Genomic DNA, 19,752 nt, shown 5'->3' on the forward strand with positions numbered 1-19,752 from the left:
CTTAAGTAAAACCATATGTAGGCCAAAATTAGCAAGATCTATTTATTTCTAATTACTTACAAATCCTTAGCACCCCAGCCAGGGATCCAGGCTGTATTATGTTAAAAAAAAAAGAAGGGGAAAAAAAAAAAAGAAAGAAAAAAAACAACCAGACTCCAGTGTATTAACAATGCATTCTAATACATTTTTAAGTGACAAGGGTTTGGAGTTAAAATTACTGTTGCCTGAGTAAGTGCCACAGGAAGTAGGAAGGAAATGTTTTTCTGAGCTAAGGGTGTAATGATGCTTTATATTTGTCCAGTTGTAAAGAGAAGCAAAATATGGTTCCTATATTCAATTCCTACTGTAACAGATTTGGTGTAAGGGCAGATGTCCAATGATTTTGTGCCTCACATCTATAAGAAAAAGATACAGTAATCTGATCTGTCTTCAGTTGAAAGTGTAAATACACAAGTGTTAGTAGTAGTAGTATCCCATGGATGAAACAGTTACTGTAGTCAATATAGGAAAACTTTAAAGAATCTTTTTAGGTCTGAATTTTGACCTAGATTAAAATTAATTGTTTTGAAACAATAAAGAGGTGCTGATAAATAAATTAAACTTTTAAAAATCCCCTACATTTCTTGTTTCTTGCAGCGCGATCATTTGAGCTAGCTAACCCATGTCATTGTCAAGGCTCAGCTAGTTTTGTTTAGGATACAGTTTTTGCACATACAAGGAAAAAAGCTACAGAAGACATTTCTTTCAGATCCTTTTGGAAGGGAGCAGTAAGAAAGCAATGTCTGCTGTATGGAAAATGGCCAAAAACTGGGTGAGAAGCAGTCAGGAGTGGATTAAGACTATAACTGGGAGCAGATCCAAACCAACATTTCCCCATTCCCCATCCCCCTGCCAGCTGTTTCTGTTGCACGAGCTGCTCTGATAGGAATCCCATGGTCACCTGCCCTCTGACTGTGGTCACCATGAGAATGAGGAGAAGAGTCATCCTGCACTTAGGCAATTTTTCTGCGTATGGCAACTGTGGTAGCAGCCACAGCCAGCTGGCTGACAGTGTGCTGGCAGCATCTTGCTGACTCTGTCATGCTCCGGCCTTCCCCAAATGTGGTACCCAGATGCAAAAAAGCCAGCCTTCATTCCCCCCTGGAAGGAGTGCTCTTGCTGGGCTTCTAGGAAGGTTTTTCGCAAACACTGCAAAAGGAAGCTGGAGTCATTCTGCATGGTTCTTGAAAACTCTTGGACATGGCTCATGGAATGAGTGCCTAGAAAACAGGCTGGTCTTTTCATCACCTCTAGTTGCTTGCGTTTTTGGCTGGTAGCTTTTCCCTTCCAGAACTTAAAACAGTGGCCACTTTAGCACATGTATCAGCACCATTTATCTGGACTGATTTGCACCAGGAAAGAGATGTATCCTGCAAGAATTCTTCATTCAGACTGTGGTCTGCCTGTCAGGAACATGTGGATTGTGCCTGCAGTACAACCTTTCTGCAGCTGATCCCATACAGGGGCAGCTCACAGAGGAAAGAGGGCTAAATCCTAAGGGCTGATTTGTTTGCAAGTAAACTCCAGATGATGCAGTAGAAACAGAAAGGAGGTGGGCATCCACACTGGGTCAAATATTGATTTCAGTAACAGGAAGTGCAGCATGATTGACCTATGTTAAATGACTGGGGCCGTGCTTGAAGCTTTATTCTGACATCATTTACAACTCTGAGGACTTCAAGGAATTGGTCTGCATTGTTCAGCGACTTTTCTGTCTGCTCTTGGGGCAAGGGATCTTAGGTGTGGCTGAGTAATTTCATGTAGGAGAGTTACTTCATTTGCTAACCTGTATCTGCAAAGAAAAAGTTTGGCTATGGAGTGAGAAAGAATATGTTTTTCATGTTAAATCTCACAGAGAGTGGCTTTTCCATTCTCCTTTCACACTTAAATTGACTTCAGATTTTGTGGGGTTTTTGCACCAGTGACTTCATCTGCCATCATTAATCAGTGAGCTATCTCAACCCAGCAAGCTAATTTAGAGCACTGCTTGTGCATTTGATCAGAAATGCAAACCATGTGTAATGTCAGCAGGTCAGAAAAGGTGATGGAACATGGGATTTTCACTTCAGTTCCAGAAAGGGCCATAGTTGCTTCCAGGAAGCTGAGCTTGGCACTGGGTGTGGGGACTTGAAAAGATTTATTTCACCATATGAGAGCTCAGCACTTGATCATTCTAATCAAGCATTTTCCAATCAATATGTTTCTTACAGGCTTTCCAAAGGCTGCATTAGAAAAGCAATTTTATTTATTTTATGACCCTGAAGCCCTAAGGGATTAGGGTGTGTCAACTTTGTAAGTTTCTGTACAGGCAGTGAGAAAAGAAGGGCTGGGCCATGGGGAGCAATGTTAGAAAGATCAGCATGGTAGAAATCAGTTCCCGTGCCTCATCAGGCTTGTTTCTGTAGCATGTCTTCGTGCACAGGGTTTGTAAAGCAGACACTGTGCACAAGGCATTGCCTCAAGTCCTGCTCCATCTCCAATACCCTGTTCAACAGGACAGCAGGAGACAGCTACTCCTTTTATTTCAGATTACTACTTAAAAAACTGTTTCACTCTCTGATTCTGTAAGTGTGGGAAGTTTCTTGTCATTCTGATTACAGGCAGTTCTGTATCTTTTAAAAAGACGTACAGGACCCACTGAGGTATGTCTTCCTGCCCATCGCACGACTTCTCTGTTCCCTATCTGATCACTTTTTTCCTTAACAAGGCCTATAAAGACGCATTTTTGTCTGCTGCCGTCTGTTTCCCTTGTGCTGATTTGTACTCACTTCCCCAGTAATTCTCTTCAAGGATTAGCCAGGATTAACCTTTCCATGCTTTTCTACCTTTCCTTATCTCTTGGCCTCCAAAATAGAGCCAGCTTCCTACTGTAGGGTGAAGCAATCTCTGTGGGCCAGCAGCACCAAATGGTTTCTGCCGCTGCGCTGTGTCATTCACATGTGTCCTGGCTTAGGGGCACTTATTAAGGCTGTCCACATGCATGGAAGTAGCTGAGCACTATCCTGTAGCTCATTCCCCAACCCTGAGGAATTTGAGTCCTTAGTCTGTCTGTCTTTGCCTTCCTTAGTACAGGCAGTGCTAAGAGTCTGCAGAGCACCTGGTGGTGGGAGCCTGGTAGCGCTGGTATTGAAGGGAAGGGTCTTGTGGTGGAAGATCAAGCAGGGACAGTGTGAAATTGCACTCCCAGGAGGACTTTGGTGCCTAAATTGTGCTTGAACTTGAAACTTCCTGCAGCATGATCGGTTCTTGGCTGCTGAGCTCTCTGCTGCAGCCCATCTCAGGGAGCAGCAAGACTGGAGGAGGGGACCTCTAAAAGTCTCTTGGGCAGAGCGTGGGAGAAATATCTGAATCTAATTGTATGTCTTTCCTCCAGACCATGTTGCCTTTACACAGAAATGGATAGAAAAACAGAACCTCATGCCCCCATCTTGTTTTTCATGTAGCAGCATGTGTTACACTTTATGGATAACATGGAATAATATATTTAATAACAAAAAAGAGAGTTTCAGTTCCAAATGAATTAGTTGGTAGCAGACATACAAATCCTCTGAGCTTTCCCAGCATCATTTTTCCACTAAAGACTTAGGCACTGTCCTGCAGTTGGAGTCAGCCTGCCTGCTGCTGCCAGTGATGCTACATCTGTCCCTGAGTGTTTAGAGCCAGCTGCTGATATGCATGTTCTGGCCTCTGTTGTTTGCCCATCTGAGCTGAGTAGCTTCTGGCATGGGAGCAAGAACAATCTTCTCTGCCTCCAGGAAGCAGGAATAAGTGGGTGGAGGGGTGGGGGGCTGTCTGAAACCCTTCTCACCTTATCCTGCCTGACAGCTAACTAGGTGTATGCACAGAGGGCTGAGGTGGAACAAAATTTTCACAACACTCACTGCGATCACTGTTTCCGTTGTGCGGGCTACAGTACGGCTGCGTCCTCATATCGAAACTAAAACATGACAGCAGCTCTCACTTACTGTACACCGCCCCGTACATTGGATTCATGTCGTCAGATTGTTTCCAAAGTGAGTCAAGGTGAAAACAGCCCACAGTACGTTATGTATACTTCACATCTTACGTATATCTGCTGTATCTGTTGGACGTAGCAACACATATTGTAAAATGCATACCCTCTGTTCAAAAAGAAAGAAAGAGATGTTAAACAAGGGTGCATCACAAGATTCGAGTTTGCCTCCGATTTACCTGAAGGACTCTCTGTTAAAACAGGAGTGAAGTCTTTGGAGGCAATCATCTTGAACTCCTTTTCGACGTACCAATGCATTCTGCTGTGTGCATGCATGCATGAGTGCTTAAACACATGTAAAAAAATTTACTACCTACTTGAAGTAGAAAATGTAAATTACTCCACCAGCACCTCTTCTTTGTGCTTGTTTTTGCTCTGTAAGAAGATAAAGGAACAGAGGGTGGATTTCTTCTGTGGTCCAGTCTGTACCCTGGAGTGTAAGAATTGATCACTCTCCCCATTCATAAGCCGGCTGGTGCAACAGGTACTAGAAGCAGGACTTCAGGTGAGAAATAAGCAACAGAAACTTATAATCTGCTAAGACACCAGTGCTCCAGCCTGCAGCATTAGAAAGGTGAGCGTAAATTTAGCTTGCCTTGGGAAGTTTAGAAGTTTTTGTTGTTGTCTGTTTTTACGCAGAGAGAGAGATTGAGGGTGGCAGTTCTCTCCAGATTCCAGCCAGCAGAGCAATGATGGAAATGGGAACAGTGTCAGATCGGACTCTCAAGTCAAAAGTCACCGTCCAAGATCTGTGGCTCCATCAGCATCTACTGCAAACAGCAAAACCTTCCTGCCGCTCAGGCGGCACAGCACTGTTCTCATTTTGTTACACAGCACTCATTTTCCTCACTTTATTCTGATTGGTAAATATCTTTGTTAGTTCAAGACAATGCTGTTAGCTTTCACAGAGAAGAAAACAGGAGAGATAAAAAGAGCCCATTTTCCTCCACAGTGAATATGACAATAAAAGATGAAGAGGGGAAAATAAAAAAAAACAGTATCCAATAAAAGAAAATTTATATAAGCAGGATTAGTCTTTTCTTTCACTGAGAGTACAGAAGAGCATTTTGAGGACCTACTGACAGCTGTGTACGCTGTGCTATAAAATCGGTTCAGCTGCAGAGCCAACCCTCTCATTCCCTTGTTTTCATAAACCCAACAGCTTCTTTTTAAGAAAGGGCAAAGAAGGTGGCACACAAGCTTAGCAAACACGGTGCTGCACATGAAAGAATTATTTTTGAACAGCGGTTTCTGAAGCACTCTCAGCAGCACTGTTCTGCACCCCCAGGAAAGCTGTGACAGAACTGATTCAGCCTCACAAAGCAGGTGGGGGAATAGGCAACTACAGAGAGCTTTTGGGAAGATGAGCTTCCTGGGAAGATGACAGGGCAGGGAGACAGGGAAATGAGAGAAGAGGCAGTCCACCTAGACAAAAGCGGTTCACGTGTTTTATAACATTTTATATCTTCAAAACACAATGCAAGCATTGAATTAAGATATTACCCCATGGGTGGAGAGATCTGGCTCCTCCACCCACTCGCTTTAGTACTAGCCAAACTGAACAAGAAAGGCTACATGCTGTTTGTCATAGATCATACTGCTTTTTGGCTTTTTTTCCTTTTCCTTGAAGACTCTGTCTCTCCTTTTCAAAAGCTGATACCCGGCAGAGACCTGGTGGGCATGGTGAAGGTAGTCACCAGCATGGCGCACCTGGCTAAGCCCTGCTTCTGTAGCTTATTTGGCTGTTCTGAGTCTAGTGCTGATCAATAGAAGCACTTTATAGACACGATACTTTTATATTAATTTAACAGAAAGCAAAAATACATAGTCACACAGCATACAGGAAATTATGATCAGTGTTCATACAGGGAGTGATTTATTTATTGTGTTGTTATCAGTAAGGGTGCATGCAGAACACGTGTAGTTATCACTCAGCTCTGTCCTTGGCCTGATTTTCCCAGTAATGTTTTGTTTCTTGCCTGATCCTGTGAAGCACACACCAAAACTCCCAATTAAATTTCCACATTACAGTTTTCTTCTGGGCAGCTTGCTGCTTGTATGGTGTGGCAGATGGGGAGGAAGGTGGGAACAGAAGCCAAATGTGAACATTTCAAGCTCTCCTCAGATGTTTTTTTTAAACCTTTTTATACGTTGCGGTCTGGCTCTCACTTAGTTCTCCTTTGCCTAGCTGCAATGTGCACCCTGCCCAGCAGTAGCCTAGGGTCCACAGTGTGTTTTCTGCAGGAGTGATTCTGTGTTCAGCAAAAGGTGAACCTCACTTTGGCATTTTAGCTTACAGTTTGCATGTCTCTGAGAAGATCTTCACCTGACTGCACTTTCTGCAAAAAGGAAGAACCTACAGAAAGCTCTGACCTCAGCCCCTAATTCAATAGGAGGAAGGATAGTTCAAGTCCTTCATAAATGCTATTTCTTGTGTCAGTGTAGCACAGTGCTTCAGGGGTAGTTGAAGCCAATGGAGACTTACTGTTGCCATGCAGACGCCCCTTCCTTTGGTCAGCCCCAACTGTTCCTTGAGCTTGATCTCAGTTCTCACTCAGGATCAGATTCAGTTCTGTGTGCAGCTGTGGTCTGGGGCTTTCCAAAGCCGCTGCCTGGGAATCTGGTGTGGCAGCAGAATGCAATTCGCTGCATGTGACCTCTTGCTGAAACAGAAAACAAGATTGCCTATCTGCAGAAGAAGTAAAAAAAGCAAAACAAAACAGTACAAATCTCCTGGGTTTCTTTTCTGACTTGGTAAGACAAGGGTAATCAGATTTCATAGAATGGTATGCCAGGAAGGAAATTTCTTTCCATGTGCAGCATACAATCAGCCAGGTGCAAGATGAGGAAGGGAGGTTCATCTTCCTCTGAAGCTTGAGGTATTAGCCCCTGCCAGAGGCTGTGTACCAGAGATCTGATATGATCAGATATGGCAAATTTTACGTTCCTCTGCGCAGCGTGAAGCTTTCATTTCTACGCAACAATTGTAACAAGTCAAACAATGAGTCATCCCACAAGGGGGAAAAGGAAAGAAAGCTTTTATCTCCCAGCAGACTGGAGATAATCTGCCTACCTAGGTATAAACAACTCTTCACCATGCTACCTTCCTTCCAGGGGAAGGAAGCTGTTTTAAATTCATCTGTAAAACAGATACTGAATTGTCACACCTCCCAGGTCTTTCCGCCCAGGCCCAGTAAGGGTGACTGGAGGGGGCATGCAGGGAGGGCACTCCTTGCTTCTGTGAGAGGTTGCACAGTGAGCATGGAGGGGGCCAACAGCTTCGTCTCCTCTACACCTCAGAAGGAGTAGCTGGGGGACAACCCCATCCCGCAGTGGAAACCTGGAATGAAATAATATCATAGAAGGGATGTTGAGGCATCTTGTTTTTCGGGATGTCCAAAATAAACCAAGATACCTAAACTAATGAGGTGTTGCACAGCCCAGTATTTAGGGTAATCCTGACATCTCTCTCCCACACCTTGTCTGGAGACTTTGCATGTTACTCTGAGGGGAGAAATGGAGATTCTATGGTATTTGCCTATATTCACATGCCTTGTCTAATTTTATAATGCAGTCTTGGTCTCTTCCTGGTGCAGGTCTGCAGCCCGTTTACTGGAGCAGAGATGATGTCGCACAGTGGCTCAGGTGGGCGGAGAAGGAGTTTTCCCTGAGGCCCATCGAGAGCAACACTTTTGAGATGAATGGCAAGGCTCTGTTGCTCCTGACCAAAGAGGACTTTCGATACAGATCTCCTCATTCAGGTGAGGAATTCTTACGGAAGCTACAGTTGAAAGGAGAGAAGAAACTGCAGGAAAGTCTGAAGCACGACAAAGGAGGATACAGAATCATGTTTGTTAGGGTGGGCAGGGCAGTGGAGCAGAGAAGAGACAGAAACTCTTATACGAGGCAAAGACAGAAAAGACTGAAGGGAAAAGTTGTAGATAAATTTGGGTGTTACTCCAAACCCAAAGATGCAACATGTCTCTCATTAAAACTCTTTGCTGAACTCACAGAAAGGAGGGTTCTTTGGCAGCATTTCATGACTTACAGCTCTTCTCCATAAAGGCTTATCTTTTTGCAGACCCAACTACAACAGCAAGATAATCAAATGCTTGAACCTCTTAAGAAGCTGACATTAGCATTCTGTCTCACAGCTGGCTTGGCTGACGTGCTAAGAGTGACTGCAAAATTCATCCCTGGGGGACCTTTTCTCTTTTTTACAACCCTTGTGGGGTTTGGTTTACTTTACCATATTCTCTCATGTGCTTGAGGCTGGCCCAAGGTACAACACAGATAGGTGTGAATCAGTTGGCCAGTTGCTCAAATTATGTCTTCATTTATTCACACAAATGATTTAGAAATGCTTATGTGGTCTTCCTGTACTTAGATCCCCTGCAGTCTTTCTGCTATGCTTTACAGTCAGAGTAAGCCTCTGCCCTCTTTTGTCGGGGATGTTTAACTAAATATGAGTTATTGGTTCTATACAAGAGTTAATGAGCTTTTTTTTATGACCATACATGGTTTTTCTGTTAAATAAAAAGGTTTACTCAATCACAATAGATGATCAAGATGTTTGGACCAAGTGGTCACAGAACTGCTGTTACCAGGCTTGCAGCACAAGGCTCACTCAGTGCAGAAGCACAGCTGGTGCAGTTTAGCTCAGGCTGATAAACAAGAAATGGCACTAATTCTGCTTCTAGCTCCTTTGTGACTCCCTTGAATGCACTCAACCATCCTCCTGCAGAATCTGCCTCTCGTGCTATGGCTTATGCTTACTCTATACAAAATTTTCAAAGCATGTACTTTAAAACAAGAATAATTTTTATAAAAGGAAGAGCCAAACATCTATGGTATAATCACTGGTATAATACAGTAGTGAAAACTGATGCCTGGAAACATCCTTTGTTTTATTTTGGTACTCATTTTGAATTATTTCATTGCAAAAATTAGCCCTGCTTTAAGGCAAAAGAAGTATTGAAAGTGGGCAAGGACTCTGTGTACCTTGTTTGTTATTCCCCTTATCATACCAGTGCCTTGCTGCCTACCAGTTATTTCTCTACTCTTCCCTTTTGTGTTGTGAGGGCACTTGAAATGAGTAGGATTAAAATGTTTGTTGTCTGGAGATAGAGTGTTCTCAGAGAAGAGCCTCTGGTTTGCAAATCCACACTGTGCAGAAGGTTAAACTCTTGTTTACCTAAATGGTTAGAATGGCCTCTTCCCAGCTCTTTCTCTCCTCTCTCTCTCTGGTATTATTCCTCACTGATAATAAACATTTTAGAAGATATCTCAGTCAGTCTCTGTAAATGTAAATGACTATAGGTAAAGTGTGCCTCAGTGTTTTCCGGAAATAACTACACGTGAAATGTAAAAACTGTGAAATAATATTTGCTACAGAGTTTAAGTTTTTCAAAGTGTGTAGGTATATAAAGGCTCTATCCTTTCCACTCCTGATTAAACCAGTAAATAGCATCCACTCCTCCCAGTGATTGTACCAATAAAATGGGTACACAGCCACCTGCTATACTCCGCTTTAGCACTGGCCCAGGAAGAGGACAGAGGAGAGAGAGAGTGAGAAGAGACTTTATTTTTTGTAACTAATACATTTTTGTCTTTGCGATGCAGAAGTGTAAATATTTTGTTAGGTGAAAAAAGAAAAAATTTATTGCTTGGAGTGTTACAGTACTAGTTATGATTATGGCAGTATTGCATTCAAAGATGCAAATTATGAGGTAAAATCACTTTTTAGACTTTCATGTAGTAAACATGGAAAAGGTAACTGAGTTCTTGAGGCTTTGTTTTTAATTGGATTTTCAGGTATTGCAGTCACTTCTTAAAAATGCCCTGAAGTCACTACCGAGACAGTGAAAGCAGCTGAGAGTCTAAAAATAAAGGAAGATGAACTATGGGAAGCAGGATAGCTTTAACTATTTCATACTAAGACAATAAACTTCACTGCAAGTAGAACACTGGTATGTTATAGAAACAGCAGCTGAATGGCACACAACTTGCAATCTCACAGGAACAACTACTAACCCCACACACATTTGAGAAAACTCTCCTGGAAAATCCAAGGTTTCCTAGTTGAAACTCTGTTAAGTTTCTTTTCAGATAATATGCTGCTGCTGTAGCTTGTTCCTCTGTATTATGAGGTAAGACACACAGAAGAGAGGAAAAAAAATTAGAAGCTGGGAGACTTTGTGCCCTGCATTGTACCTGTTTACTTTGAAATGTCTAGCAAGTTACATCACACAAAACATGTAAGTACGTAAATGTTTAATGCAGATTTTGGAGGGAAGTCATCAGTACAAGATGGAATACATAAGAAGATACAAAATAAGCAGTTAATATTGATCTGCAGTGGTCACTGAAGTGACATGTTCCACTAAGGAAGGATGTAACAATTCTGGTAACATGGACTGGGAGGAAAACGTGAGGTACAGGCTGCTTGCTACCCCAAAAAGAAATGAGCCTTGGATTGAGTCATGCAAAAACATGATAATGTGGTGCAGTACAATTCACTGCAGACATTTCTGTAAAATAACAATCCAGCAGCAACTAACAGACTGTATTTACCCATACAGATCACCAAGTCCACTGCATTAAGTTCTTTAGTATGCATCATGTCCCTCTTCTAATACTACCTGTTGCAGTGAGCTCTCTACAGATCCTAGTGTCTAGAAATAATTAGCTTTGCGATCCTTTTGGGCTTTCCTGAAGTCTGTCTCAGGACACCAGAAGTGATAGACAGCAGATCCTATGGCAGCTATAGCACTCAAGAATCTCCAGAAGTTGTCACCACAGCAGGGGTTACATCTCTTCATTCTTTGCAGGTCTTTGAGTTTAGCCCAAAATAGCTTCTCAAAGTGAGAGTTCTTCCTCCTATGTATTTCCTAGATTGGAATATCACATTAACATACTGCCTCTGCCCTTGGGGCACTAGTGCTGCATGGAGAGGCTTTGCAAGATCTTACTCCTTGCCCCATAAAGCCTGAATTGTTCAGTAATTAAGGAATACACCTTGTTTGCTCTCAGCGATTCAATGCATAATCACATACTGTGCATTTAAGAATTCTCTGTCCTGAGGTGTCTCTCTAAAAAGACTGTGATGAGAGAAGGTGGAACACTGAAATATTGCTTACAAAGGGTGTGAACTTTTGAATAGACACTTGTGTAGCCTGGAAAAACTGTATCAGTGTAATAACAGCCACTTCTTTTCATTCTCCCATTCTTCCAGAGGTGTGACATGCTGCTTTTCTTTTTTTTTCCTTTCAGAGAAGAACCTTGCAAAACAGTGAAATGCAAAATTTTACAACAGGCCTGTTTGGATATGAAAATAGCAGCCAGGAGCATGAATTAATGCATCAGATGGCTAAATGAGTCCTACTGTTTGTCTTTCAGGTGATGTTCTGTATGAACTCCTTCAGCATATCCTGAAGCAAAGGAAATCTCGTATGCTGTTCTCACCTTTCTTCCATCCTGGGAACTCTATCCATGCTCAGTCAGAGGTTTTATTACATCAGAATCATGATGAAGGTAACTGTCTTGTTCTTATGGGAACTATTATTATAGAACGGTGACTGGGTGACTGGAATAAGGCTGTACTGAATGTTGTCATTTTCTGGCTCCAAAGTTACTTAAATAAAGTTGCTGTTCTCCATTTGTCTCTGTAGCTGTTAACAGTCAGTTGGTCTAAGGAGCCGACTGTCTGCTCTCCATATATTTTCTATTGCTTTGTCCTACTTCCAAAGCTGCCTTAAAAGGTATAACAGATGTAGAGTTAAAAAAAACAAAAAGTCAGAAAGTTTTATTGACCGCGTTGATTCGTTTTTCCTCACTATCAATTGGGTAGACAAAGGTGCTTCATGGACTTTTAGTGTCCTGGAGATGCAGCTTGATGCAATGGTTTGCAGAGCTGGAGAAAAGGCAATGTTAGAGAGGAATATTTAGCACAGAGTCACTTCAAATGACAGTGTTGTCACACTGTACTAACATTCCTGGCATTGAGGCCATCTTGTTGCTCAGCTTTTTAACTGGTTAAGCAACTCATTTTGAGAAAAGGTTTTTTTGCAGTTTTCTCCCATTTTTACCATCAGTAGAAGTATTTGCTTAGGTTATTAGTTAGCCTCCTAGTAGTGTACTTACACACCGTGCCTGTTACAGGTGCCAAAGAAAGAATAGACATATGCTTGTAGCATTGCAGATTTAGGCTTCTCTTTTTTCAGTGCAGATCAAAATGTTGCCTTCAAATGAAAAGAAACAACGCCTAAGATTTTTAAGAGATCTCTTCTATGAAAACATCAAATATAATTCTGTTGTTGATTTTTTTATAGAAAAAAATACAGGAAAAAGTAGTGTTACTCCTTTCTTTTTAAGGTAGAAAGCAACAGAATTAGATTAGGATTTCACTCAAGTTTGAGTTTAACATTTAGATCCTTCAGCTTGATCACAGTGCAGACGATCTGTTTTTTTTCTCCACAGATAGCTTTGTCCAGAGGCCTTCAAGACCATCCACAGAAGCAGTCCACCACAGCACCCCAACCATTGAACTGTTGCATCGTTCTAGATCACCCATCACCAACAACCACCGTCCATCACCAGATTCCGATCAGCGGCCACTGAAGTCCCCTATGGACAACACTGTCCGTCACCTCTCCCCAGCTGACAGGGTGCCAGGGGCAAGGTATCATCAAGAGAACAACCACCAGGAGCCCTATCCTCTCTCAGTGTCCCCGATAGAAAACAACCACTGCCCACCTCCTCCTGAGGTTCTTCAGAAGCCTTCCAGCCCTCGCCAGGAGAACACCAGGGTCATCCAGCTGATGCCCAGTCCTATCATGCATCCTTTGATACTGAACCCCAGGCACTCTGATTTCAAACCACCGAGGTTGTCTGAGGATGGGCTGCACAGGGAAGTAAAGCCAATCAACCTGTCCCACCGAGAAGAGTTAGCTTATATGAACCACATCATGGTGTCTGTATCCCCTCCTGAGGACCATGCAATGCCAATTGGAAGAATAGCAGGTAAGTGACCTTCTCTAGGCTGCACCAGATTTGAAATTTTTCATTTATAACTTACCATGACATGTGTTAGTAGCTTCTCATTTCTTTTTGCCACATGGTGACCTCAGCAATTATTGGCATTCTGCAAGTTTCACCACATCTATAGTTGAGGCAGTTAAGTATGATTAAAACAGTTTCATGACGGGTAAGCAAAGATGCAGTGACATGCTTGTGACCACAGAATGCGTAATTACTACTGAAACGTATAAGTCCTGACATTTGCTGTCTCTCTAGCCACTAGCAATCCATTTGTTTCCCAAGATGCTTATCTCCAAAGCCTTGTCCTGCAGAGAGATAATTTTCCAAGAATTGCATTCCCTTTAGTTATGAGTTCTAGGCAGGCGCCTTCTGTCGGTTGTATTTGAGACAGTGCAGTCAAATTGCTATTACAGAGACAGTGGGACTAATGAAATCTCACCTCAGAGTCCTGCTTTGTAGGCTTTCCTGTCTTCTCATGCTAGGATTGTCCCTTTTTACAGAAACAAGGTTGCCTTTGTCCCACACAAACCACAGTCATTGTCTCACTTTTGTTATCGTAAATAACTGACATCACAACAGCTGAATCAGGAAGCTGAGGTTACAGAAAATGTTTTTTGTACTTGAAAGGGAACTGTAAATAGATAGGGAGAGTGGGAAGGGGAATCGAACCACTTCAGAAATGTGCTGAATGCCCCACTAACTAGTATGTCATGAGGAGTGTAAATGCACACCATAAACAACACACCCAAAAACATTCCATACATTTACATCAGCAGCAAACTAATGTGATACTCAGCTCCTGTAGGCTGTTATGCATGTCTACATGGGCACATTTTCAAGCACCTTGTTCATTTCAGTCCTTTATGTGCCTTTAACTTGTTACAGATGATGTGCTGCCTCAACTTTAATGTGGAAGATTTTGTTTTGAGACTTATCCCTCTGTATTCAAAAGTTACATGCCTCACTGGCTAGTGACAGTCAAGCACAAAAACGGCTGTGATCCTTTCATGTAATAGAGGCATGAGCTATGAAAACTAATCTTTTGGAATTTTTGACTGGCTGACATTTGTCTCTCTTCTTTTGACTTTTATTGCCCACTAATCTCAGCAAATTAAAATTTATAGCTAATTTTGTGGCAGAGGGGCTCTGTTCTGATTGCATCTCTGGAGTTTTCCTTCTCTTAAGTAGAGTTGGATAATCAGGGGAGTTGTTAATTTTTTTTTTAGAAGAAAAACTTTCTCCAAGAATGAAGCCTAGACTGGAAAGAGTATAAGAAAAAAATGTGGTTTTGTTCTTTTTTCAGTTTTCAAATTTAAACCAAGGGGCCTTCTTACATAATTAGGAATCTTTGGTTTCTGTATGCACTGGATTCACTAGCACAAGTTAGTGTTATTCTGGTTGACTTCTCATGGCTTCTGAACTGTAGCTGGACCCTGTAAGGGGTTCACGGCCTATTTAAAAGCAGCCAAATGTGAATCAGTGCCAAAAATGAAAACAGGCTGTATTTCATACCTGAAGTCACCTTTGTGCTTCTGAATTCAATGGCAGCATAGCTAGGTCCAGTAGCAAAAAAACATATACCTTTCTACCTGCTTCCCTGCCCCATCTCATAGCCTTCCATTTAGAGATCTTGACATTATATGTTTTCACTGTATAAGCATTTCTTCTGTGTGTCCGTATAAATCTTTTCAGATGTTAGTGTCCTTATCTTCACTAATGCTGCTATAGTTAACAGGGAAGCTTTTGACTAACCATGGCTCACTGCTTTGATTTAAGAGAATCCATAAAAATTATAACACTTCATTCTTAACACTGCAAGTATACATCAGTACAGATGTATTGGTGAAAATAGCTTTTTAGAAATTATTGGCATTATTGGTATTATTTCCATTTTTTGAACGAGAAATTCTGATGGGTAGAGTAATGCAAAGATTTATCAATAATTCAGTCACAGAGCTAAATATTTAAGTTTACAAGGGTGAGAAGAGAACCTTGGATTTCTGTTAACTATTTGTATGCCAGTGATTTTCACGGGAAGCAGTGATGAAGGACAGCTACTAGGGAAGCCTCATGTGCTGCTGACTAAAACACTGAGCTCAAAAACATGTTCTATTCCCAAATCAGATATTTTAAATTGTAAAAGAAATTCTTCCTTGACTCAAGATACCTCACAGACTCATAAGCCTGTTAACTTGGAGATAGAGTCTGTTTTTAAATGCAGTGTGCAATTATTTGATGCTGAGAAAGAAAGCAATATTTTCACTTCATGCTGTCCATTGTGCTCTGTTTTCAGAAAGTCAGTCACTAAAGCTGTGGACTTTCTGACACCAAAAAAAAAAAAAAAGGCTCTGGCTGTCAGACAAAATAATGATCTTTACTTACCAGTAGATAAATCTTACCTTTTCATGTAATATCGTTTCTTAAGATATTAACTTTACCGGTAACTCACTTTTACAGCAAAGAGTTTAAAACTGAAGGCCTTGCTTTCATTTACTCTAAGGCCATTTTACACTTCTTTGCAGGTAAGAGGTATAAAGTATCTTTATGTTACTTGTTAAGGTCCCATTTATTATTAATCAGTGGCTTGAGCTGATTTTAAAAACCCACGTTTAGCTATCTTAACACCATATGCATGAGTCTTCAGTGTAACTTTGTCAGAACTAGAAGTCATTAGACTTGGATGATCCAAAGGTGGACTTGTATCCCTGTAAGTATTCCTGGCAAGATGTAAGCTACCTAACTCAGGCATCAGTAGTCATCTATAGCTATGACATCATTTAAAAATAAAAAGTCATTTAAAAAGAGAGTTTAATAAAGCAGTGCAACAGACTATTTTCCCTTTGGAACTGCAAATTCAAAGCAATGACAGTGTTTGTTGGTAGACAGCCTCTGACTTGAACTCTTGCAAGCAGACACTCCACCTGGCTGACTGAAAAACCAGTCCTTCTTGGTTCACCCAGATTCTCTCAAAGAATTCCACCCTGTGGAAATAGAAAAACACATCTCTCTTTTTTTAAACTCGGTTGTAGTTTTAATCAAGAAGGGTGCTTGAAATTAGCTCTTCTGCAAAATGGAAATTCCACTCTCTATGCACCTCTGACTAGGAGGGGTTTTGTTATCAAACATTTTAGGACTTTGATATCTCATTAAGGTACTTTCCCAAGGTACAAGGACAGATGAGTGTTCCTGTGTTGGCAGGTTTGCTGGATGCATCAGGGCTGAGACATGCACAGCACCCGTGGTGGAACAACTGCCACCAGAAACTCTCTCTGCAGCCATGCTGAGGTTCTGCCCCCATTGCTTCCCTGAGTGCTCTGCTGTCAACTTCTACTGCAGCTGGCTGTCAACATACACCTATGTTTAGGTGTCAAAACTATATTTTTTAAGATAGCCAGATACTCTTCAGCTTGCTAGAGGGAAGGAAAATGGGTACTTGACGTAGCAGATCTAACCAGAAACCTGTTAGTTGCCTAAAGGGAGATAGGGGAATCCCTGCAAGAGGCAATTAAGGGATTATTCAGTTACAATAGGCTTGGTTTCACCCTTATTTTTATCACGTATAAGTTGACTTAGGAATGTGAGAATGTAATGACGTGTTGCAAAATACCTTGCTTTTAATTCAGTCACTTAAAACTCACTGGGACAATTCTGAGCTTTTTATTTTGTGAGAGGAAATATTTTGCTGAACAGGTTTCTGAGATTCTGAGATTTCCAGTTCTCCAGTGGTTTTCTTTACTAGAATTCTGGGACAGAAAAGCTTGTCCATGAATCCAGGCAATCTGTGGCAGTGAAACTTGGGTATTACATACTGTGCTACCCTTTGCTTTGGCATTGCCATTTGTCCAGTACAGAACCTAACCAAATGACTATGCAAATAGGAAGGATGAGGTGCCAGAGAATGACTGTGGATGCGACTCAACTCCTCCCAGGTGTTCCAGATACTGTTGGAGCTGGAAACCAAGGAACACCATGAATCTGTAGGGCGCTCTTTGCATGCCTTAGGCAGACCTATCCACCTTGTACAAGTAGCTTGGTAGGACAAGCATAGCTGTAGATCCCACCTTGCACATTGCTTTTGATTCTGCTCTGCACTTAGGAGGGAAAAGAATTCAAAGGCAGGTAAGTCTCTTGTGCCTGCTTTTGTCTATTAGCATGCTATTCTTATCAGCTGAGTTACCTTAGCAACGAGTCTGTATTTAGCTTTGTAAGCTGCCAGATTTGTTTCTTCCCCATCAGTAGTATAAGGAAAAGCCAAGTAATGTTTAAACAGCTCAGAGGCACATTATCTACTACTGTATTGGTTTGGCCCATAAAACAATCGACCGCTATAGGAAGAAAAACAAGCTAGATTCTTGCCCTACTGAAATCATGAAAGAGATCCACCTCCAACTCAACTTCTGACTTGGGATTTCTGCCCCATCCCTCAGTGTGCCAAAAGTCCAGAGAGTGCAGGAGCATAGCCTTGAACCCAACAGATTTGTGTACCTGACTTCTCTGCATAAATAGTCAAAGCTGAAAATGCAGTCCTCTGTTGAGAACACATCAGTCATGAATGACTCATGTTGTACAAAAGTCTACAGTGCTTAAGATGGGCATAGGCCTTGTGATGGTTCTGACCACAGGGAGGTCTTCCACCTCAAAGCCCTGTAAATACAGAAGTTTTGCAGAGGTGCCTGGAGAAAGGTTGGAGGGGGAAAAGAATCAGGGATTCTCCTCTCCCTTTATTTGAAAAATTTAATCACTGCCCAAAAATTTGTGTAAAAAAGACTGGAGAAGTTAACTTAGTGAATCTTCTCAGAGTGCTTAAAAAATCATTTAATCAATGCTTATTTATTTATTTATTTTTACTTCAGAGTTGAGCTGGAAAGCTTCTTTTAAAGGAGATTAAGAAAAATTCAGCTGATTGAGTTGTTAGATTTATCACACTAGACATTTAGAGCTTATACATTGGAAGTCACTGTACTTCAAAACACTGCAGCATGGTCATTCTTCCTCAACTTATCCACTGGGATTTGGTGTCCCAGCATTCACGTTTACTCCATGTTTGTCAATGTGGCATTCACAATCTGACAAGTTGTAAGATGATGCCTTTTTTTTTTTTTTTTAACAAGTAATTTACCAAAATCTCTTGCAGTTATGCAACATCAGTTTATTTTCCTTCCTGTTCAAAAATGATTCTACAGGCATGGTTACTATAGAACAACCTATGGTGTGTAGTAGGGAAGGAGTGGGAAAGGAGACAAAAAATAGTTATACCTGTTTAATAATAGAATTAAAATCCTACAACTAAGCACAACTTATGAGTTCAAAGTTTTGCAGCAACTAATACTGTTAGCCCTCACATAAGGGATGCAGTTTCCTGTTTCCTTTGCTATATGGTAGTGTCTATATGCTCTGTTGTGCTGAAGTCCCTACCCATAATGTTTACTGTCCAAACAGAGAAGGTAAATAAAAAAAAGTAAGGGCACACAAAGGTGAAAGGTGTTTGCAAGAGTTCCAGCACTGATCGGAAGCAGTGTGGAAGAGAAAGCTATACCGTATAGCAAAATAAAATCTATCAGTAGACAATATCTGACCAGTCCCCTACTCAGAATCATAAGTTAAGGGTACTTCCAGATTCTAGTTACCAGTAGCACCTTCTGTTATGCTACAGTGCCACACATTTGCAGATTCCAGTTCATTTGAAAAATAAATTAACCTATTTAAAAACTGAAACAACTCAGACCCTGCACTACTATTCAGTCAGACCCATCAGAAGAGACAAGTTTACAACTTATAAAGAAGTCCTTTCAGCAGGAAATTCCTGAAGCCATAGCCTCCAGCTATGCTCACACTGACGAAAGAGCTCTGGCTTTTGGTCGGAGCAGAGAAGTGAGTTTCTTGGACAGTGGTCTCCAGCTAAAAATGATTCTCCACTGTTAGAAAGAAAACAAAACAGCTCAAATACTTCACAAGTCAAAGATCACTTGAGCTTGTGACAAAGGATACTGGAGCTTCTCACATTGTGAAGTCAAAAATTACTACCCTGGTTGAGTACCATAGTAAAATCACTTCCACTTTTGCCTGCTTATATGAAGTAGAATTCAGAAGACGAATGTTCATCCTTAATCTTTAATTCTCCTTATTGAAGTGTTTGGTCAGTTCTTTGGTGTCAAACAAGATGTGAGGTGTTTGTAGGATATCAGTGAACAGGAGAACAAGCAGAGGTTGAATTTCTTCCCCTTTTTCATGTTGTTGCCCTTCATAAGCAATTAAGGTGAGGAAAAGCCATGGGAGGATCAGAAGCAGATTTTGTTATCAGAATAAATGGAAGGGTTCAACCCTGCCATTGTGGTGGAGCAGGTATAAAGAACAATTGAAACTTAGTACTGAAAATGCTTGTCTGTTTGATGGAGATGGAACAGAAGAATAGGTCAGGGAAAAAATCACCTTTCTTAATAACATAGTCTTTGTCTTCCAAGATCCTCATCTATCAAACTATCCTTTCTCAGTCTCTGACCCATTCATTACATATCCTTTGGAATCTGAGTGCTCCTTTCTACAACCATATGAGGAATATGAACCTTTTGGAGCTTCCTCTTCCTCATACATTTTTATTGCCAAAGACAGAGCTTGGCCCTATCTTGCTCTGTTACTTCTACATGCATGACAGCATGATAATC

At 41.4% G+C, this 19,752-nt stretch overlaps 1 protein-coding gene across 8 annotated transcripts in view; it reads left to right on the plus strand.

Moving 5' to 3' along the window:
• ETV6 (ETS variant transcription factor 6) overlaps positions 1-19,752 on the plus strand; it is a 129,334-nt gene that overhangs the window by 91,211 nt on the left and 18,371 nt on the right. For 6 of the 8 annotated variants that reach the window (XM_010716090.4, XM_085233436.1, XM_085233421.1 and 3 more), the window contains 3 exons: positions 7,648-7,812; positions 11,450-11,584; positions 12,530-13,072. In XM_010716090.4, the coding sequence (XP_010714392.1) occupies positions 7,648-7,812; positions 11,450-11,584; positions 12,530-13,072 (843 nt within the window). Of the gene's footprint in view, positions 1-7,625; positions 7,813-11,449; positions 11,585-12,529; positions 13,073-19,752 lie in introns of all 8 variants that reach the window. The other 2 variants (XM_085233415.1, XM_085233388.1) reach the window with 1 other exon arrangement.

Source organism: Meleagris gallopavo, chromosome 1 (genome assembly GCF_905368555.1).
Source record: "Meleagris gallopavo chromosome 1, MGAL_WU_HG_1.1, whole genome shotgun sequence".
NCBI classification, from domain to species: domain Eukaryota; kingdom Metazoa; phylum Chordata; class Aves; order Galliformes; family Phasianidae; genus Meleagris; species Meleagris gallopavo.